This window comes from Rattus norvegicus, chromosome 13, assembly GCF_036323735.1.
Source record: "Rattus norvegicus strain BN/NHsdMcwi chromosome 13, GRCr8, whole genome shotgun sequence".
In the NCBI taxonomy this organism is placed as follows: domain Eukaryota; kingdom Metazoa; phylum Chordata; class Mammalia; order Rodentia; family Muridae; genus Rattus; species Rattus norvegicus.
In genome coordinates this window covers 87,012,121-87,033,733 of record NC_086031.1, presented here as the reverse complement: position 1 = coordinate 87,033,733, position 21,613 = coordinate 87,012,121, and the positions used below count along the sequence as shown (strand labels likewise).

Genomic DNA, 21,613 nt, shown 5'->3' with positions numbered 1-21,613 from the left:
ATTTAGTCCATGCTTTTAGCTCCTTTCCTCTCTGTGTATAGAAATGGCAAATGCATTAGTCTGCATATTTTACATTTCAAACAATATTATATTGCACACTTTACAATGCTTTCTCCTCCTTTTTTCTTTTTATGTGTTTCAATGTTTGATTCTTTTACAAATTATAATGATTTACTGTTCGTTTTCTAAATTACGATATAGTTATATCACCCCCTTCCTTAACCTTCTTCCTCTGACCCTCCCATAAGCACCCTCTGCTCTCTTTCAGATCCGTGGCCTCCTTTTTTTTTTTTTTTTGGTTCTTTTTTTTTCCGGAGCTGGGGACCGAACCCAGGGCCTTGCGCTTCCTAGGTAAGCGCTCTACCACTGAGCTAAATCTTCAGCCCCCCTCCTTTTTCTTTAGTTGTTGATATACGTATATATGTATATATCTTACTCAGTTCAAATAATGCCACCTTCTGTGTGTTATTTCGGAGCTGACCACTTGGTACTGGTTAACAAATTGGTGTGCTCTTCCCTGGGAAGATTATTTCTCTCCCTCTCAGCGTTCCTTAGCTGCCTGTAGCTCTTTGTCTAGAGTGGAGGCCTCTTGAGCTTCCTTCCGGCTTGCATGCTAGCATGTCCACTGGTGTCATTGTTCAGGTCTCGCCTGGGCAGCCGTGTTGGTGGGGTTTCAGGGATGCAGCCTCTCTAGCATTTCTAGGTGACACGATCTCACAGCAAACTTTCTGTTTCTTAGCCTCTTACAATCCGTTCCTTCTCTTTGCAATGATCCCCAAGTCTCAGATGCAAGAATTGTGCCGAAGGTGTGACAACTGGGACCGGCCACTGCACAGTCTCTTGTTCTTTGCATTTTGGTCACGTGATTCTTGTAACATCTCCTTCTATTGGAGACAGAAGTTTATTTGAGGAGGGCTGTAAACTACATTTCATCTGTGGGTCTAAGGGTAAGCATTTAGGATACAGTTACAGTTAGGATACAGTGTTGGTTTAATAAAGTGGGCTTTAGATTCTCTTCTGGATTGTTGGCTATATTTACAGTACCAGACATGATTTTCCTCTTGTTTATCGGTACCTAAATCCAACTGGAGGTCTGTTGGCTCCCTCCAGGGAATGTGTGCCACGGTTGTCCCTTATGGTACTGGCACATGCTGGTCATTGTTGTGGCTCATAGGTATTATGGCTGGATAGCACTGTTGATTGCTTCCCTCTCTTGGAAGCTTGCATGACATCTTCCTGTACATGAAAGCTATTCCTCAGGGAAGAGATTTCAGGTTAGGTCCTGCTCAGGTCCTCTGGGTCCTGCATCTTCAGCAATAGGAACTTACTTTCACCTCTGAGAGGCAGATGAGGGCAACAGCAAACAGGCAATGATGTTTTGAAAGTCATGTGAACCGGCCAACAGTGCAAAGTGGGGTTGGTTCTCATGCCTGGTATTGGGGTTTTGTGAGATAGTCTATGGATCTTGAGGAGAGTATTTTAGCACAACTGTCCTGTTTTTGTACAGTGGATGGAATTTCAGATGCAGTGTATGGGTATACAGTTCATCATTTACGTCTGCACACACTATGTGTATACTCTCCAATCTGTCATGTGACGTTTACCCCTTGTTTTCTGCAATAAACATCCTTGATCATGCTACTTTGTGTGCCACAGGATTAGTTAAAAATATGTAGTGGTTTGAATATGCGTGGCCCATGGGAAGTGGTACTATTAGGAGGTGTGGCCTTGTTAGAAGAAGTGTGTCGGGCTGGAGAGATGGTTCAGAGGTTGAGCGCACTAACTGCTCTTCCAGAGGTCCTGAGTTCAATTCCCAGCAACCACATGGTGGCTCACAACCATCTATAATGAGATCTGGTGCCCTCTTCTGACATGCAGATCTATATACAGAACACTGTGTATATAATATAATAAATAGATCATTAAAAAAAGAGAAAGAGGGGTTGGGGATTTAGCTCAGTGGTAGAGCGCTTGTCTAGCAAGCGCAAGGCCCTGGGTTCGGTCCCCAGCTCCGAAAAAAAGAAAAGAAAAAAAAAAGAGAAAGAAAAAGTGTGTCACAGTGTAGGTGGGCTTTGAGGATGCCTAGTGCTCTAGCTCTGCCCGGTGTGGAAGAAAGCCTTCCTGGCTGCCTTCTGAAGACAGTTTCCTTCTAGCTTCCTTTGGATCAAGATGTAGATCATACAGCACCACGTCTGCCTGTGGGCTGCCACGCTTCCTGACATGACGATAATGGACTGAACCTCTGAAACTGTAGGGCATCCTCAATTAAATTGTTTTCTTTATAAAGCTTGGCTTGGGCATGGTGTTTCTCACAGCGATAAAACTGTAACTAAGGAATAATATATTCTTAAAAATGAAACTGGAGGGGCTGGAGAGATGGCTCAGTGGTTAAGAGCACTGGCTGCTTTTCCAGAGGTCCTGAGTTCAAATCCCAGAACCACGTGGTGGCTCACAACCACCTGTAATGGGATCTGATGCCCTCCTCTGTTATTCAGGCACACATGCAAACAGAGCATTCATAAACATAAATAAATTGATCTTTAAACAACAGAACTGGACCATAGACTGTACATATACTCAATTTTAGTAGATGCTACTACATTGTCATATAAAACACACAGATTTGTATCTACACCACTAAGCTCATGTCGAGTTCCATTTCCTTGATAGGAAGACTTGGCTAACATTTGATATTATCCAACTATGCAAATGTACCACTTAGGAAAAATGATTTAACATGAAAGATATTTTTTTTCTACTTAATTGTTTGGAATTTTCTAACTCGTTCTAGGGTCTTTAGAAATTTGAAAGAGCCACAGGATTATAAATAGTAACTTTTGCCGAGCCGGATTTAGTTAGTTAATTAATCTTTGTGTTATTAGGGATTAAACCGAGGGGAGACAAGTGCTCTCTCGCTCAACTAGATATCTGGTCCCAGTTTTACTTTTTATTTTGAGATGAGATGATCTTACCAAGTTGTGCAGATGGGACTTAGTAACCCAGGTAAGATTTGTGCTTAAGATGCTCCTGCCTCAGCCTCCTGGGCAGCTTGCTTACGGGCTACAGTTACCAGTGCCAAAATTATAACAGCAAAAAAAGAAACCTTACATGTCCTTATAATTATTACTGTTTTGTTTTGTTTCTTGTCCTTTGGTACTGGAGGCTGAACCCAGGCCTTATGCATACTAAGTATGCATTCTCCCACTGAGTTTTTCCACAGCCCCACTGTCTGTGTTTTGCTAGGTGAACAGTTCAGGTAGCAATCCAACTTTATTTTCTCCACAGGCCACTCTATTATCCCATATATTTAATAGAACATCAATTTTAAAAATTCTTTTTTTTAAAGATTTATTTATTTATTTTATATAAGTACACTGTAGATGTCTTCAGACATCAGAAGAGGAAATCAGATCTCATTACAGATGGTTGTGAGCCACCATGTGGTTGCTGGGATTTGAACTCAGGACCTCTGGAAGAGCAGTCAGTGCTCTTTTTTTTTTTTTTTAAGTTTTCCACCTTTTTTTTTTCTTTTTCTTTTTCTTTTTTTTTTTTTTTTTTTTTTTCGGAGCTGGGGACTGAACCCAGGGCCTTGCCCTTGCTAGGCAAGCGCTCTACCACTGAGCTAAATCCCAACCCCCAGTCAGTGCTCTTAACCACTGAGCCATCTCTCCAGTCCAATTTAAAAAATTCTTACTTTGCAATGTTTTTATAGATTTTTTTTAATTTTCTAGCCATTTTATTTTATTTTATTTTATTTTTTTTGAGACAGGGCCTCATGTAGTCTAGGCTGATCTCTAACTTTCTATATAGTCAAAGATGTCATTGGACTTTTGATTCTCCTCCTGTCTCCTCTCTTCCTCCTCCTCTTCCTCATTTTCCTTCTCTTCCTCCTTAGCGCTGAGATTATAAGCGTACTTAACCACGCCCAGTGTTTGAGGGTGAAGGACTACACCCAGGCCTTCACTCGTGCTAAGCTCTTCACCCACACTCTATCAACTGAGCTACCTTTCCAGTTCCTGCTGTTCAAAACATTAGAAATGTATAAGGTTTTGAAAGATATTTATTTTTGCACGTGTGTACACACCCACGTGTATCTTTGCACATGCGCGTGTGCCATGGTAAACATGTGGTCAGACAACCCACAGTCTGTTCTCTCCTTCCTTCAGGTGGGTTCCAGGGATCAAACTCAGGCACCAAGCTTTGCAGTAAGTTCCTGTGCTGGGTGGTTTTGTGTCAACTTGACAGAAGCTGAAGTCACCAGGGAGGAGGGAATCTCGTGAAGAAAATGCTTCACTAAGATGAGACTTCTAAAATAGGGCATTTTCTTTTCTTTTTTTTCCTATTCTTTTTTTCGGAGCTGGGGACTGAACCCAGGGCCTTGCGCTTGCTAGGCAAGCGCTCTACCACTGAGCCAAATCCCCAACCCCGGGCATTTTCTTAATTGGTGATTGATGGGGGTAAGGCTTAGCCCATTGTGGGTGGTACAATCCCTGCTTGGATTCTATCCTGATTCTCTAAGAAAGCAGGTTGAGCAACCTATGGGAAGCAATCCAGTAAGTAGCACCTCTCCCTGGCCTCTGCATCAGCTCCTGCCTCCAGGTCTCTGTCCTGTCTGAGTTCCTGTCTGGAGTTCTTTTGATGATGAACAGTGATGTGGAAGGGTAAGTCAGATAAATTCTTTCCTCCCCAAGTTACGTTGGTCATAGTGTGTTATCACAGAAACGGAGAAAGTAACTGGGCCATTTCACTGGTTTTTTTTTTTTTTTTCCTTTTCTTTTTTTCGGAGCTGGGGACCGAACCCAGGGCCTTGCTACCATTGAGCTAAATCCCCAACCCCCATTTCACTTGTCTTTAAGAGTTACTTTTAATAACGTAGTTAAAGGTCTTTATCAAATATATACTTTTCACTGATTTTCTCCCTAATCTTCAGTTGACTGTAACTAAAAGTGTCTCAGTCCCAGCATTCAGGAGGCAAAGACAGACAGAACTCTAAGAATTTGAGGGCAACTTGGTCCACAAAGGGAGTTCCAGGCCAGTTAAGAATACATAATGAGAGGGTTGGAGAGATGGCTCAGAGGTTGAGAGCACTGACTGCTCTTCCAGAGGTCCTGAGTTCAATTCCAGCAACCACATGGTGGCTCACAACCATCTGTAATATGATCTGGTGCCCTCTTCTGGCATGCAGGCATACATGCAGGCGGGACACTGTGGACAAAACAGACAAATCTTAAAAAACAAACAAACAAACAAACAAACAAACAAACAACCCAAAAAACATAGAGATTCTGCTTTAAAACAAACAAAAGAACAAAACAAGATGAGAATCGTTTTGTTGTTGTTTTTCAAGATAGGGTTTCTCTGTGTAGCCCCTGCTGTCCTGGAACTCACTCTGGAGACCAGGTTGGCCTTGAACTCAGAGACCTGACTGCCTCTGCCTCCTGAGTGCTGGGATTAAAGGCGGGTTGCCCCCACTGAGCAGCTTGAAAACGGAGATTCTTAATTTTAGGTAAATTCAAATTTATCATTTTCTTTCATGCATCTTGTTCTTGGCATGCCACCTAAGAAAAATTTGCTTATCTTGAAGTTACAGAGATTTTTTTTAATCCAATTTTTATGTTGCTGTTTTGAAATGGGGTTTCACTATGTAGTCCTGGCTGATGCAGAACTTTACATGATCCCCTGTCTCTGCTTTTAGAGAGCCTTGTATTCCATGTTTTCTTCTAGAAGTTTCTCTGTGCATGCATACATATGTGCTTGTGTACATGGTGCTGGGCACTTAGCCCAGGGCCTAATGCATGCTGGTCTATCACCAAGCTATACTCCAACTCTGGTTTTATAATCAATTCTGAGTTAATTTTTATGCCTGTGGTGAGTTATTAATGTTGCATGTGGAAGCCCTTCTGCCTTACTAAAAAAAAAAAAAAAATTGACCAGGAGGATTTGTATATGGGACTTCCTGTAGAGTTCCATTCAATGTATCTGTTTTTATAATTATGTTCCTATTGTCCTGATTAATTATGTCATATAAGTCCACTTTATTCTTTTTCAACATTATTTTGCTCCTTGGAATTTCTGTGTAGTATTTAGAATGACTTTGCCGATTTCTTCCTTCCCCCTTCCCCTGTTTCATTCATACTTATTTATTTTTATAAAAAAAAAATCTGTCAACTATGTGTACAACTTACTTTTGGTTTTAAATTATTTGTGTGATCTACATAGTTCTGCACATGTACGTAGGTGTTTTCAGATGCCCCGGAACTGGAGTTATAGGCGGTTATGAGCCTCCACGTGGATGCTGGGAATGTAATCCAGGCCATCTGGAAGAGCAACCATTGCTCTCACTGCTGAGCCATCTCTCCAGCCCATTTATTTTATGTGTATAGCTGTTCGGCTTGCATGCATGTCTCTGTGCTACTCGTGCTCCTAGTGCCCACAGAGGTCATAAGAGGGCGTCGGATCCCCTGGAACTGGATTTACAGTCGTTGTGGCTGCGGGTAGTTGAATCCCAAGTCCTCTGGAAGGACAGCCAGGCCTCTTAATTGCTGAGTCAGCTCCACTCTCCCTGTCTCCCAACACTGTCCTGAGGCAGATTCCACTTGTAGCCCAGGCTAGCTCGGTGCTTACTCTGTAGTCCTTGAACTCATGACAACTCTCCTGTTTCAATTACAGAAATGAGCTAGTGGCTAATCTTGTCAAATTGTATTTTTTAAAAATTCTTTTGTCAAATTTTATATCCCAACTACAGTTTCCCTTCCCTCCACAATTCCTGTGTTTTTTTAAAGGGGTGTTATGATTTTATTTGGATTGAAACTAATCTATAGATCCATGTTGGGAAGAATGAGATAGTCTTTCCTCTCTCTCTCTCTCTCTCTCTCTCTCTCTCTCTCTCTCTCTCTCTCTCTGCCTGAGTACATTGTAGCTGACTGTAGACACACCAGAAGAGGGCATCGGATCCCATTACAGATGGTTGTGAGCCACCATGTGGTTGCTGGGAATTGAACTCAGGACCTCTGGAAGAGTAGTCAGTGCTCTTAACCACTGAGCCATCTCTTCAGCCTTCTCTCCAGCCCTCTCTCTAATATTTTGAGACAAATCCCTTGCTGATCCTCCTGCCTTGGCCCCCCACATGCTGGGGTTTCAGGTGTGTACCATCACACCCAGCTGGAAATTAAAATCTTAATATTACCTTGTCTTTTAATCCACGAAAGTGTGCACCGCTCCATTGATTTAGATCCTCCTCGATGGTTCTGATTTGTGCTTTGTCGCTTTCAGTGAACTTGACTTGGACGTCTTCTGTTAGATGTAACCCTAAACATTTTATTTTATTCACATTGTATATGTTTTATGCTCTTATAAATAGTATTTTTAGAATAGTTTTATGACCTATTCCAAGGCCTCATGACCTCTGCCATGGGGTTACTATGTCTTCTAACCCCACTCGTGCCCCTGCTTCCGAGACAGGGTCTTGCTATGGCCTTTAGGCTGGCCTTGCATTCCTAGACCTTAGTCATCCTTTGGACACTCTCCCAGGTGGTTGGGAGCATAGGTTTGCAATAGTGGCCCCCGGCTAAGCTGTGTTTTTCATTGTGTGTGTGTCTTCATTTCTAATGTTAAGGGTTATGTTGTAGTCCCTTAAGAGATCTCTTGAGGGCTGGAGAGATGACTCAGGTCAGGAGCACTGGATGCTCTTCAAGATTTGATTCTAGCATCCGCCTGGTGGTTGGTAACTGTTTGTAACTGCACTTCTGGGGGATTTGAGCTCATTAAATCTCCCCTGATAGACGAAACCTCTCAAGGTTTTGTGGGAAACCTCTGGGATGTCTGCCTGGTCCATTCTTGCTGTCCAAGCCCATGAACTGGTGAGAAGTTAAACAAGTCACTGAAGGCCGTGACTCCTTGACTAGGAGTCTCCCTCCCTGAACAAGATTCCTGAAAGAGGGGTGCCCTAGGCATGGAACACGGAGGGACAGGAAGCTTGACTAGAAATTCACTGGGGCACTGTGGATATATGGAGGGGTTTCTCTTATCTCATCACCGGCTTTTACATGAATAGAATTGAGGTTTGAAGAAAAAGTAAGTGTCTGTGCATTCAACATCCAAGAATGGTAAGCCAGACATGGTGGTATTTGGGAAGCTAAGAGAGGAGACTTTTACTTTTCTTTTCTTTTCTTTTCTTTTTTTTGGGGTTCTTTTTTTTGGAGCTGGGGACCGAACCCAGGGCCTTGCGCTTCCTAGGTAAGCGCTCTACCACTGAGCTAAATCCCCAGCCCCTTTACTTTTCTTTTTAAGATTTATTTGGGGATTGGGGATTTAGGTCAGCGGTAGAGCGCTTGCCTAGCAAGCTCGAGGCCCTGGGTTCGGTTCCCAGCTCCGGGAAAAAAACAAAACAAAAAACAAAAAAAAACCCCAAACAAACAAACAAAAAAAAGATTTATTTATTTAATGCATGTGAGCACACTGCTGCTCCCCTTAGACACACCAGAAGAGGACATTGCATCCCATTACAGATGGTTGTGAGCCACCATGCGGTTGCTGGGAATTGAACTCAGGACCTCAGGAAGAGCAGTCTCTCTCTTTTTTTTTTCTCTCTCTCTTTTCTTTTTTTTCCGGAGCTGGGGACCAAACCCAGGGCCTTGCGCTTGCTAGGTAAGCACTCTACCACTGAGCTAAATCCCCAACTCCAGAAGGGCAGTCTCTTAACTACCAAGCCATCTTTCTAGTCTGGGGTTTTATTTTTTTTTAAAATTATTATTTCTTATTTTACTTATTCAATTTGCATTCCACTCACTGCCCCCTCCCAGTCACCCCTCCCACAATCATTCTCCCACCTTCCTCTCCCCTTCTCCTCTGAGCAGGTGGGGGTCCTCCTGGGTATCCCCCTTACCCTGGCATATCGGTTCTCTTTGAGGCTAGGCACAGAGGCCAGACAAGGCAGCCCAGCTAGAAGAACATATCCCACATACAGACAACAGTTTTTGGGTCAGCCCCCACTCCAGTTGTTCAGGACCCATATGAAGACCAAGCTTCACATCTGCTACATATGTGTGGGGAGGCCTAGGTCCAGCCTGTGTGTGCTCTGTGATTGGTGATTCAGTCTCTGAGAGCCCCAAGAGTCCAGGTTAGTTAACTGCTGGTCTTCCTGTGGAGACCCTAAGCCGTCCGGGGCCTGCAATCCTTCTTGTTCTTCCATAAGAGTCCCCAGGCTCCATCCACTGTTTAGCTGTGGGTCTCTGCCTCTGTCTGAGTCAGCTGTTGGGTGGAGCCTCTCAGAGGGCAGCCATGCTAGGCTCCTGTCTGTGAGAATAACAGAGTCTCATTAGTAGTGTCAGGGATTGGTGCTTGCCTATGGGATGGGTCTCTGGTTGGGCCAGTTATTGGTTGGCCTATTCTGTAAGCTTCTGCTCCAGGCCCTGTCCCTGAATTTGTTGTAGACAGGATAAATTTTGAGTCAAAAGTTTTGTGGGTGGGTTGGTGTCCTTATTGCTCCACTAAGGTTCCTGCCACCTCCTGTAGCCTCTTCAGGTTCCCCAATGTTGTGGATCACTGCTATGAACACCTCCATTGATTCTTAGTTGCCTCCCTCTCCCTTATCCCAGGTCTGTCTCATCCTGGAGATAACCCCTACCCCCCCATCCCCCATCAGTTGCAGATTTCCATTCATTCTCAATCCCTGACAGGAGGGCTTTACATTCTAAGCTAGCTTGACTACCAGTAGAGACCTATATAAGGAAAGGAACAAAACCCCAATGTCCATTTGTCCCCTATGTATCCCTTCAGGTTCCTGGCCTCCCTGGTTTCCAGCCTCCCTCTGCTTCTGCGTGTTGTCCTCCTAGGGAAAATTGTGGTTAGACGTCACCTACCTGGGTGCTCTTCTTCTTTCTAAAGAACTAAGCTGAGGCCTGAATGCATGACCCTTGTCTTTGGGTCTTGGCTTCACTATTCTGTGATTTGAGGATGTGTGACATTCATCCTAAGGGCGAGGGTGGAAGCTTGACCCGAGAGCTGTTGGATAGGACACACTAGAATGATTACATTTAATGTCAGAAACCTCTATAAGGCAGTGTTCTCCCTGCAGATGTAATTTCTGAACCTCATCCTCCAAGGAGAGGAAGAACTGAGTGAATCCCAGTGTCATTCCCAATGGACGTCAAAAACCTAAAGTCTCCTGTATTTACATGACATCTTGACTTCCATTTCAAGCTTTATCTGGGGCCAGTCTACAAAGTCCTTTGTAATTCCAATTCTTTGGGGCCTTCTCCAGACTGGGAAGCAAGCTGGCAGCAGGAGAGTCTAATTTACACTAAATGTAAGCAATCCTACTGTGTGCGGCAGCTCCAACACTGTCAAGTCATAAACCAGTGCTGACATCGGAGGTGTGCTTTGGACAGGTAAGGGAACTCTGAGGTCTTTCTGTCTCCTTTTACCGTCTCCCGATGTCCTGCTCTTCCTTTGCATTCCTGGTGCGGTTACAGAATCCCCAGAGCAGTCCAGTGCCTGGCACCTGGTAGACATAGGTAGATGAAGGTCATCCCGTTTGCACAGACTGTGGTACTTGAAACTATGGCTGTTATTTCGGGTCTTCTTAGTTAACGCGTGTGAACAGCGACCGAAGAGAAACAAGGGTTTGGGCAAAACAGAAGGGAGGGGTTTGTTTAGATTCCCCACCTTTGAACAGCCATTTGCGGGCAAAGACAATCTGTCCTCACTTGGGGACTCTTTAGATGTGACTGAGTTTTAGGAAGGAACGGAGGCTGGGAGTCGCCTTCTCTGGGATTTCTTAATCACAGGGTTGGGAGGGGCAGGTATCAGAATTGAAAGGTGGAGGTGGTGGGGGCGTGCGGACGTGTGAGAAGATGCTTTTGAAGCGGCACTGTTCTAGGTAAGTGGCAGGTTACAGGGTAAATAACACTAGCGGCAATGTAATAATACGTTTGCTTTCACTCACTCCGGGGGCAACCTGGCCTTCCCACAGCCACTTTATGGTGGGCTCACCCCTGTTGGATTCCTAGGCACTTTAGCAACTCTAACTGGTTTGTTTCTTAGTGTGCTCTGAGGTGGAAATGCCTTAAATGTGCCAGATATTTTGTGCTAACCTACAATCCTTGGGTCCTACCTGCAAAGCTAAACTACCCAAAAGTTCTATGGTGGAGAGCTTGGAGTTCCACACTGACTCAGGAGTTTCTTTTAACTCTAGGCTTCCTGGGAGAAGGCTCCCCTCTCCTCCACTGCCCAAAGTCCCAGGGCCCTCGTAGTCGTCTCTTCCCCCTCCCCCTCCCCCCCAGGGCAGGATTCCCTTTGTAATTAATCCCAACACTCAAACCAGAGGGGAGGAAAATGTGTTAATGAGTGAGCGTCCCAGTCTGACTAGGCGGTCTTCGCTCACAGCTAGAACACCGAGTAATTAAATTATTTTTGGAAGAAGGGGGGTATGGTGTCAGGGAAATACCGTATACATGGGAGAGGGGCCTGTCTCTTGTCACTAATTAATATCGGGGATGACCCTTTTCGCAGCTCTAGGCCGGAGGGGACCAATCTTCCCACGTGTCAGATTCCACTGGAGTTTGTGAGGCCAGGTTTGTGGTCCCAAAGAAGAGACTATGGCCAGCATCAGGGCCTGGAGGAAAGGTCTTGAATCGCAATCGAGGGTCGAAGAAGACAGCTCCAAGAAGGGCTGCGGGCTGGACCAAAGCCAAGAACCGAGGCAGCATCAAGCATACCTTCCTGGCCAGGTCTGCAAGCCAGGCGCAGATTCCCAGGATCCAGAGGGCGCAGGGCATGGCTAGGCGCAGGGCTGGGGGTGCGGCGACTCGGGGAAGAGCCGGGCCGCAGACAATGGACGCAGCAGCGGGAGGGGCGGCGGCTGCGGGAACAGCCGGGAGGCGGCACCTGGGAGCTCGCTCCCCGCCCCCTGCCCCCTTCTGGTCCCCTCCCCCTCTGATCCCCTCCCCCTCCGCCGCCGGCTCCAGATCTGATTCCTGATCCCCGATTGCTTGGTCCTGGGTCCCGCCATGGGAGCCTGAGCGCCCTGCAGTTCCCCCGGCCCCCTGTCCCCGGGGCCTCGAGGGGGAAACAGCCGAGTGGTCTGGGACGGAGCCGGGGTGAGCCACCTCAGGAGCCCCCTCGTCAACCCCCATCGCCCGCGCTGCCGGTTCTGGAGCGCGGAGTTCGGAACGACCCGGTGCGCTGCGGATACAAAGGCGCGGAGCGGAGCGGGGCGTGCGCCCAGTCCACCCGGCTTTTCGCAGCGGCGGGTGAGTGGCGGGCCGCGGGGGCGCGGGCAAAGTTTGCAAAAAAAAAAAAAAAAAAAAAAAAAAAAAGGAAAGAAAGAAAGAAAGCAACAGAAAAAGAAGGAAACCATGCAAAAGACCAGGGAGCGCCCGGCCCTGGAAAAAGCAGGGTGGCTTCTGGGGGAAGGGGGGCTTGAGGCAACCTCCTTCCGGTCTGTCCCCCACTGCACAGCGGAGTAACCCCAACTTTGGGGAGGGGAAGGGGCGCATGGGGAAGGGGCGGAGCCCAGGCCTTAAGAGCCGGGGACTTTCCTGGGCCGGGGGGCCCGGGGCGGGCGCCTGAACGATCCCAAGGGAACCCATTGAAGCCGGGAATTGGGAAGCGTGTGTTGGAGGTGGTGGGAGAGGCCGTGGAAGGATCGGAGGCTGGAGGTATTGGAAGCTGAAGGTATGTAGGGATGCATACACACCTTTGGAGTGTGGGGAGGAAGGGGCAGGTATGTGTTTAGGGTATAGAGTGGATCCCTGAGAGATAGCCCCGCACAGCAGTGTGTGTGTGTGTGTGTGTGTGTGTGTGTGTGTGTGTGTGTGTGTGTGTGTGTGTGTAAGTCCCAAGGATGGGACTTGCAGCGATACTGGTGAATGTGTGTCGGGGTGTGTGTGGGGGAACCAACGACATCATATCTGTCCCTTGTCCTATTTACTCATCGAAGGTCCTAAGCACTGCATAGTGAGTTTTAAGGGTTGGTTGGGAGATCGGTATGCATGATTCTTTGTTTTTGTGTGTATGTGTGCATACGCCTTGATGTGCTGCGTGTTCCTGCAGGTGGGCCCTGGGTTTGAATGTGTAGATCTCTCTCTCTCTCTCTCTCTCTCTCTCTCTCTCTCTCTCTCTCTCTCTCTCTGTGTGTGTGTGTGTGTGTGTGTGAGAGAGAGAGAGAGAGAGAGAGAGAGAGAGAGAGAGGGAGAGAGAGAGAGAGAGAGAGAGAGAGAGAGAGAGAGCTGACCACACATCTGCTGTGTATTTGGGTATGTATTTGTGTGTATACTAAAGGGAAGGTGTGTGTGTGTGTGTGTGTGTGTGTGTGTGTGTGTGTGTGTGCTGAGAGAGGGACTTATGGGAAAGAGGTGGACAGGTATTAGAGAAGGTGGGTTTATAAGAGCAGAATGGGTGGTAGGTTTATATGTGGGTAGCTGTGTGTGCACATGTGTGGTGGGAAGGGGTGTGTGTGTGTGTGTGTGTGTGTGTGTGTGAATCTGTGCTCTTGTAACCTGTACTGATGGATAAATATGTACCTGTGTATTTTGAGTGTGTATTGGTGGTACCTCTTGTCTCTGCAGGCAGATTTTCTTGGCAAAAAGCCCACAGGGAAGGCTATCTGCAGGATTTCAATGGCCCTGCCTATGTCCAAGGGTAGTGTCTCCAATATGTGAGACCCTTGTGTGGATTGTGCATTGGGAGAAGGGGGGGTAGTGAGTTGCCTTAGTTGATGCTTATTTAGGGAGATAGACTTTTCTGGAAGATGGTGTTTTGTGGGGAATGGGGAGGTGGAAGAGCCTTGTAGTCTTAAAGGAATTTTGGGATTTAGGAGTCAAGGACATAATAGTGGTCTTCTTTGCTGTCATAGGCTTTAGTGCCCTCTGAGGCCATATGCTTGGCCTCTCTGACCCAGTTACTCTCTCTGAGGCCACGGCTGTTGTGGAAAGCCATCTTGAAGGTGGCTACTTCAGAGCCCTCCAACTCTGCCCTGACCCTCGGATCATGAGGGGTGTGGGCTGGAGGCTAGAAGAAGCATAGACCAAGGCACGAGACCTGGTAGGAGGCAGTAGGATGGAGAAAGTGACATGGGGTGCTTCTCTGGGAGTTTCTGCAAGTGTGTCCGATTAGTTTATCCTGCAGTTTCTTTATTAGAAGCACACTCTGGATGGAGTGTGTGTGTGTGTGTGTGTGTGTGTGTGTGTGTGTGTGCATGTGTGCATGCATGTGTGTCTGAGAGTGTGCGTGTGTATGTGTTTGTGTATGTACGTGTATGAAAATGTGAGTTGTGTGTGTATGAGTGTTTCTGCATGAATGTGTGTGTGTGTGTTGGAGTTGAGCTTTCGAGAGAGCAGATGTCCACTTGGTGGGGAAAGGGTGGTCTGTATTCACCATCGTGAGATTGGTTGGAAGTCAGACTGGGGAGTAGACATCTCTTTCTCTGAGAAGTAGCAGCTACCTCCTTTTCTCTTGGCCCTTGTTCATTCTCTTTTGGGGTGAAGGGAAGACTGGGGTGAGGGGATCATTTCCTCTGGGACCCAAGCCTTCTTCCCAGCTGCATGTTCTTAACTCCTCCTTGCTGCCAGAGGTTAGTTAGGCGGAGTCTCTGGTTTTAACACAGGGGCTGGAGTTGCACATGCCCATTAGGGCCCTGGGTAATTGCAACTGGAATGCTGGTCTCTCATGTTGGTCTCGAGTGCAGCTGGAATGTTCCATCTTTAGCCCTCAGAGATCCTACCCATCCTAACGCCTGGGGAGAGGTTTAGACAACCTTGGAGTAGGAAGAGAAGGCTATGAAAAGGCTGCCCCTGGCCAGCGTTCCATTTCTTCAAACCAGACACCTATCAGATGGTTTTTCCCAGGGACTGCAAGGTGCCCCTGTCCAAGGCTTTCTGCATACCTTGTTTGCTCAGTGTATGCTCCCTACCAGTAGGAGTTGTCTTCCAAGGAGGAGGAATTGTGGTCAGACAATAGGAAGTGCCATTTCAAAGAGTGCTTCCAGACTGGGAACCAGTGGCCACACTGGCCCCTCCTTCTCTATTGTCTGGGTCCTGCTTTGTACTTTCTCGAACTCCCTCATGGGGCTGCCTTCTCTGGTGTCTTTTCCTCTGCTCCCTGGAGGTCTTGAGGAGGAAGACCATCCCTTTTCCCCGTCCTTCATTCCCTCTGAGGCTTAGGAACTCTACTTTTCTCCTTTGCTGGCTCCTACACTATGAGGCCCAAAGGAAGAGTTTCACTCAGTGCTAAGAGCTGTATGACCTCATGCTTCATTCCTCAGCCTCCTGGGCTTTTTAAGACACCATCCTCCAAGCCCACACTGACCCCCATCCACAAGGAATCCTAAGTCCCCAGCCTGCACTGAGACCTCTCTCCTTTGATGACAGTTTGCTCTGAACTTCTAGCTTCGCTGCATCCCAATTCTGTGACCCGAGACAAAACGGCTAACTTTTGGAAGCCTCACCTGTACATGCGGTTGGTGATAGGTCCCACCTCGTAGGTTTATGACGACCCAGTGAAATAACCTGGGAAGAAAGTGTTCTTCAGTGTCCGGCACAGGGGAACTGACTTAGTAAATCCTGGCTGTTGTGGCTTGGATTTTGATCCACAGATGCAGTAGGTAAGGAACGGAGGTCTGGGCAGTAGGGCAGCGGAGTGAGGCTGTATGTTGTACTCTCATTTGGCAGACCACATTCAGCACAGTCCACTCTCTGCCAGGAGCTGTGTGAAACCCGGGGGATGGAGTGGGGAAGAGACACTGTTCACAGGGGAAACACGCTTGGACATGTCGATCCCCGGAACCCCCAAGTTCCGTACGGAGGTGTATTCTGGAGGCCTTTGCGGCAGAGTTTGGTTCTGAGGAGCAGTATTGGGCAAGGTTCCTGAAGGAGATGTGTTGGCCACTGTTAAAAGTTAACACGCAATGAACTTCTTTCGAGAGAATGGGGCTTGGCGCGCACACAATGCGATTCAACCATCTCTGTGTAGTTGTGGAACATTTTCACTAGCTCCGAAAAGAACTGGGGACATATTAAACCGTTGTTTCCAGTGCCCTCTTGTTTAGCCCTTGGCTACCCTCAACCTACCTTCTGTCTCCATGGAGTTACCTGTTCTGGCTTTTTCCTTTACACTTCATCATTTTATGTCTGGCTTCCTCTTCTCAGAATGTTTGCAAGGCTCAGTCATATGTATTATGTATGTACACACGCATGTACACACGTACATACTTATGCATGTACATTATGTATTCACAGCATATGTGGTGCTTCTTATGGCTTAGTGATACTATCTACTACTCGGATATTCCTTGGCTGTTCCCATTTATTATTTATTTATCTGTTTATTTGTTCATTTATTTATTTATTTTGAGGCAAGGTTTTGCTTTTGATCTTGGGCTGGCCTGGAAATCGCTGTGTAGACCAGATTGGCCTGGAACTTGTAGAGACCTGCCTGCCTCTCTGGCTCCTGAGGGCAGGTATTAAAGTCCTGCTCCATGATGCTTGGCCGTCCCTAACCATTTTTAAAGGAGAGGAAGGTGGGGAGGGAGCTGAGGGGCTTGTTTGGTTGAGACTGAGCATGCGTGAGGGCGTCTGTGGGGTAGTGCTGGATCTGGAAGTACAAAGTGGAGTTGTGGCCTCAGTCTCCCTAGCTGTAAAACAAGGTTAATGATCCCTTCCCTTCCCCTTCCTTCAACTTCCCCTCCCTTTCCTTCCCTTCCCTTCTCTTCCCTCCCCCTCCCTTCCCTTCCCCTTCCTTCCCTTTCCTGTTCTGTGGTATTTTGTGGTGGAGGTGTAGGCATCAAGGAGAGGAGAGGCTGGGATATATTGTCAGATTATTATTTTCTTTAACCCACCCTTTCCTCCTCTTTCCTGGCAGCTCCCACCTGGGTGCTTCTACTCTGATCCCTGTGCGATTCATCTTCCTGCTTTGCCTCTGGTCAACCTCCTCTCTCTCTGAGTTGACCCGAAACCTCTCATACTCTACAGGTGGGTAACCCTGTGCTCCATGTGGTTTGATAGCAGATGTGCAGATGGACTCTGTCCGCTTTGATAGCGTATGTGCAGATGGACTCTCTCTATCCTCTTTGGCCTTTGACAGCCCTTCGTCGCCTTCTCCGTGGTGATCTGGCTAGGACTGCAGTGCCAGGCAGGACCTTCGTATCTCTTCTCTCCCCCACCCTCCTGCTTAGTGCAGAGTGGGAGGCAGAGGCTTCTACGGTGGGGCCCTTTGGAAATGAGCTGTTGCAGTGCCAACCTTATGCCCCTGGCAAGGTTGGTAATTACAGACAAGACAGCTGGGAGTGGGTTTGGGAAAAGCAAGCTTGGAATCCGCAGTGCTGGAGTTATCCTGGTAATCAGGGTGGGGCCCTGAGAGGGGAGAGGGGCAGTGTCTGGGGGCTGGGGTGGGGTAGGAGGCTTGGAGCCTCCTTCCCTGCCCATCGATGAATAGCTAGGATGAGAGACTGGAAAAGAGTGGGAAGCCATTGGGTCCTAGGCCTGACCTCACTGAGGAAGAGGGAGGAGGAGAGAGAGAAGCTGGGGGATCAAAGAGTCCCTGAGACAGGGGATGGATCTGTCTGCGATTAGTTCCTGGCCCACGCCCCTGTTGGGGAGGGGCCATCTCTGCATCCAAAGATGGTTCTTCCTTGTGAGAGGAATCTACTTTTCATAATGAGACAAGAAGGAAAGGAAGCAGAAGGCTTGGCTGCACAGTATCTAAACGCTGGAAGACCCACACTGTACCATCGATTTTAAAAAAACAGTTTATTAGTTTGTATTTCTTTTTTTTTTTCTATTCTTTTTTTCGGAGCTGGGGATTGAACCCAGGGCCTTGCGCTTGCTAGGCAAGCGCTCTACCACTGAGCCAAATCCCCAACCCCTAGTTTGTATTTCTTATGTCCATTGGTGTTTGGCCTGCATGTATGTTTGTGCGAGGGTGTTAGTTTCCCTGGAACAAGAGTTGCAGGGAGTTACGAGCTGCCATGTGGGTGCCGGGTATTGAACTTGTGTCCTCTTGAAAGAGCAGCCAGTGCTGTTAACCGCTGAGCCATCTCTGGCCCTGAGCATCAGTGTCTAACCTATCCATCTATTTGTCTATTTACCTCTTACCTACCTTTCCCTCCCTCCCTCCCTCCCTCCCTCCCTTCCTTCCTTCCTTCCTTCCTTCCTTCCTTCCTTCCTTCCTTCCTTCCTTCCTTTCTTTCTTTCTCTTTTGTTTTTGTTTTTCGAGGCAGGGTCTCACTGTGTGGCCCTGACTGGCCTGAAACTTCCTTTGCAGACCAGATTGGCCTCACACTCAGAGATCTGCTTGTCTCTGCCTCTCAAGTGCTGGGATCACAGAGGCCTGTGGCCATCCCACCTGTGCCTCATTGAGTGCTTTCTGTGTTTCAGCTTCTGCGATTTACTGGATACATTATTATAGGGAAAACTATTGTCCCCATTTTTTTTTCTTTAAATAGACACTTTAATTGTCCCCATTTTACAGACAGGAAAACAAGCTTAGAGAAGGCAAGAAGTTCTTCAGAGGTGGTGTAGCTCCTAACTGCTGTTCTTGCTCTCTGTGATTTCTTTGCTCTTTGGGCTTCCTTTTCCCAAAGTCCCTTTGTCTTTCCATGATGCCATCTTTGTTCTGATTGCTCAGTGTTGACTTTAATCTCGAATGTGGTTAATCCCTTGTCCCCCTCGGAAAGCTGGCACAAATCTATATAGCCTGACCAGGAGAGACCTCTAAGGATGAGAATCCGTGCGTTCTTGTGGAGGAGCTCCGCCTTTTGCCAGGAGGAGCTCCTCATGTCTAAGACACTGCAGGGCTCCTGTGGGAGCTGAAGTTCTTCCTTCCTGGGTGGAGTAGGAGCCTCACTCAGCAGAGACTTAAGCTCACCACCCTAAATCAGGGAGTCTTTGTGGAGAGGGACCCGGCCATCACTGTTGTGGAGAGGGACCTGCAGTTGTGTGGTTTTTCTCCCTGTCATAACTGTAGGACTTCAAGTTCTACTCTTGCCAGTGCCTGGCAATTCCCAGCCTGGACAGAAGGCAAGAGGGGGTTTGCGAATGTGGGATCTGGCTTTTTAGGGTGAGGGAGGAGGTCAGACAGAAACAGGCGCTGAGCCCGAGGTCTGATGTGGTAACTCAAAGACCAGCCAAGTGTGAACAGAAACACGTATCTTGTCACCTGCTCTACTCCAGGAATGGAAGTGGCGCCTAGAAGGATGGGGGAGTTGCTAATCTTCAGAAAGAGTGAGAAGCTCGGGTGAGGGAGGCGGGTGTTGTCAGGAGGGCGGAGGCTGATTGCAACTCTTTTGGCCCTCTCCGTGTTCCTCGATATGAGTGGCCCTGGGCTGAGGTAGGTGGAGGAGGTTTTATGGAGAAACCCAGCCCTCCCTCCCCCCAACACACACACACACACACACACACACACACACACACACACACACACACCCCACACACATTGGTCTCACACCTTGAGGCTCACTCTACTGCTTCCCCATACAATCCTGCCTTCACCCACAATGTCCCATATGTCTTTCTTCCACACACTCTTTCCCCAAGTCTCAGCTCTCCTGGTCCACATTGCCAGCCTGAGGCTGGCTGACTTCCCCTTCCTAAATAACTTCCTGCCTTGAGGCAAGAGCTGGGCGAGCAGACTTTGATATCTCTTAGGTCCAGGGACAGTTGAGGCCTACTTAGGACTGAAAGACGGGGTGGCATTTTGTTGGACTGGGTGTGTAGGAAGTAGGCCTGTGGGTCAGTCAGCACAGGTCACGTACTTCCTATTGCCCTTCTCCTATCTTCCGGCTTAGTCCTTCCACACCTCACCTGGTTCGTGGGGGAGGGGCCCCCTCTGCCACAGCCTGGGAGACAGCAGCTCAAACCCCTGTGGGTGGGGGAAATGAAATAGAGCATCCTGGCATTTCAGTCCTGGTTACCTCTGTGTCCTCTCTCTCCCTATAGCCTCAGCCTGGGAAAGATGCCAAAGGGAATATTCATCCCTCAACATCCTGCCCATGATTGACCAGGGGTGGGTCTCAGGGATGGGAAACTAGGGGATGGGATGCTGTGGGGTGGGTGTGCTTGTGTTTGTGAGCATATGTGTGAGTGCTGGATTGGGGGCAGGGACTCTGAGAGCTGCATGGGGGTAGGGGTGCCAGAGAGAGAACAGGTCTCTACAGAACCTGCCTGGCCAGGGTGGGTGGAGCTGGGTGAGGCAGGCAGGAACCATTCCAGGTTTCAGAAGGGGAACTAGGGTGTGTGTGCGCATGCGAGTGTGTGTGTGTGTGTGTGTGTGTGTGTTTCAGTGTCTGGATGTGTAGGGTACCCTCTCCAATACCTGCTTTACACTGAGAGAAGTTACAGAAGGTGGGAAGGGGTGGGGCTCTGCTCTCTAGCTTTTTTTCAGTCAGTATCAGGTGCCCTGGCAGGAGCCTATCTGTGGACTCTTCCCTGCTACTCTGCCCCTCCCCTGCTAGGAGAAGGATCCTGCCCCAACCCTGGGGCTGTGAGGATGGTGAGCTCATGTCTGGCCCTCCTAGGAGAGTGCTTGGTTAGCAGTACGGGGGTGGGGCTGTTGGTACCAGCTCCTGGGCACCTAGTCCTACAGCCTTCCCACTGGGCTCCCTGAGATCCTGCCTTCTTCGCTCTCACAAGAATTACTGGGTTTTTCTGGGGGTATATGAGTGAGTCTGGGAGCCCATTTTAAGGATTAGGGTGGTTGTGGTCCTTGCTCATTCTATGCCTTGATTCTTTCTCTGATAGGAAGGATCTTAGTGTGAGCGTCTTGGGGTGGAGTCTCGTCCGTGTCCAAGGCTGGATGGAGACGAATGGAGTGTGAAAGTTCTTTGGAGCAGTGACAGGTTGGGTACAGAAACTGTCCATTCTGCAGGTGGATCCTTTGGTGTTGGGCTTAGGACTGCCTGCTGCCTGGCCTCTGACCCTGTGTCACTGGTGGAAGGCGCCGGGCAGGAATCATGGAGTCTTCCCCTCTCCTCAGCGTCTTACAGTGTTGTCTGATAAAAGAACCAGAGCCAGAGGGAGGCTTGAAGAATTTGCTCACCCTTTAGGGGATCCCCTCCAACCCAAGTGCTAGCAAGGTTTTCCCACCAGAGAGAGGCTAGAATGGGCCGTGGTGGAAGTAGTGACCACTGAGCAGCCATTTACTGCCCTTCTGGGCCTTACTTTATTATCTGTAAAACTTGATTGGTTTTATGGCTGAGTCACCATTCCGCTAGTGATAGCATCTGCTGAGAACTGGGTGGGTCAGTGCACTGTCCCCCAGTGAGGGAGAGAGAGGGCAGAAGCAGAGAGCTCCAAGTTAGGTGTCTGTATTTTTACTCAGATTGAAAGCCTTGAGAGTCTCTGTTACTGCCTGACAGGGCCACCTGTTTGGACTCATCTTTGAAACTCTGAGGATAGCATGGTGTCCGCAAACTTTTGAACCTTTGTTCTGCTTTTTGATGATCAGCCTTATGACTAGTTGCTCTGCCCCTGGGCAGATAGTTAAGTTACCCCTACTCCCAAAGTAGGACCTCCCTGCTTGAGAGTGCAACTTGGGAGTCATTTACCTACCATGGGTCGTGGTGCAGAAGGGCGGCCAAGCCAGACCCCTATTCTTGTGTAGGAATCAGAGAGGTGGTAAC

At 48.1% G+C, this 21,613-nt stretch overlaps 2 protein-coding genes across 10 annotated transcripts in view; one reads left to right on the top strand and one right to left on the bottom strand.

Annotated features, from left to right (window-relative positions):
• Window positions 1–8,413: 8,413 nt before the first annotated feature.
• Window positions 8,414–12,134, bottom strand: LOC134481533 (uncharacterized). 3 transcript variants are annotated; one of them, XR_010057105.1, is made up of 3 exons: window positions 11,718–11,831; window positions 10,425–10,501; window positions 8,414–9,294 (listed from the first exon to the last, which is right to left on the bottom strand). XR_010057105.1 is itself a non-coding variant. In XM_063272720.1 (3 exons), exons 1-3 carry the CDS (start codon window positions 12,132–12,134, stop codon window positions 9,035–9,037), a joined length of 831 nt encoding a protein of 276 aa, XP_063128790.1. In that variant the 3' UTR covers window positions 8,450–9,034. The 3 variants fall into 3 exon arrangements, 1 of the variants encoding a protein (XP_063128790.1); XM_063272720.1 differs by having other exon boundaries at window positions 8,450–9,294; window positions 10,425–10,578; window positions 11,718–12,134; XR_010057104.1 differs by lacking the exon at window positions 8,414–9,294 and having other exon boundaries at window positions 9,943–10,501; window positions 11,718–11,851.
• Vangl2 (VANGL planar cell polarity protein 2) overlaps window positions 11,964–21,613 on the top strand; it is a 26,647-nt gene continuing 16,997 nt past the window's right edge. Inside the window, exons 1-2 of one of the 7 annotated variants that reach the window (NM_001105969.1) lie at window positions 11,964–12,251; window positions 16,858–16,967. The gene's annotated coding sequence lies outside the window, so the exon portion shown is untranslated. Of the gene's footprint in view, window positions 12,252–12,329; window positions 12,676–16,857; window positions 16,968–21,613 lie in introns of those variants that run through there. The other 6 variants (XM_006250276.5, XM_017598712.3, XM_039090512.2 and 3 more) reach the window with 6 other exon arrangements.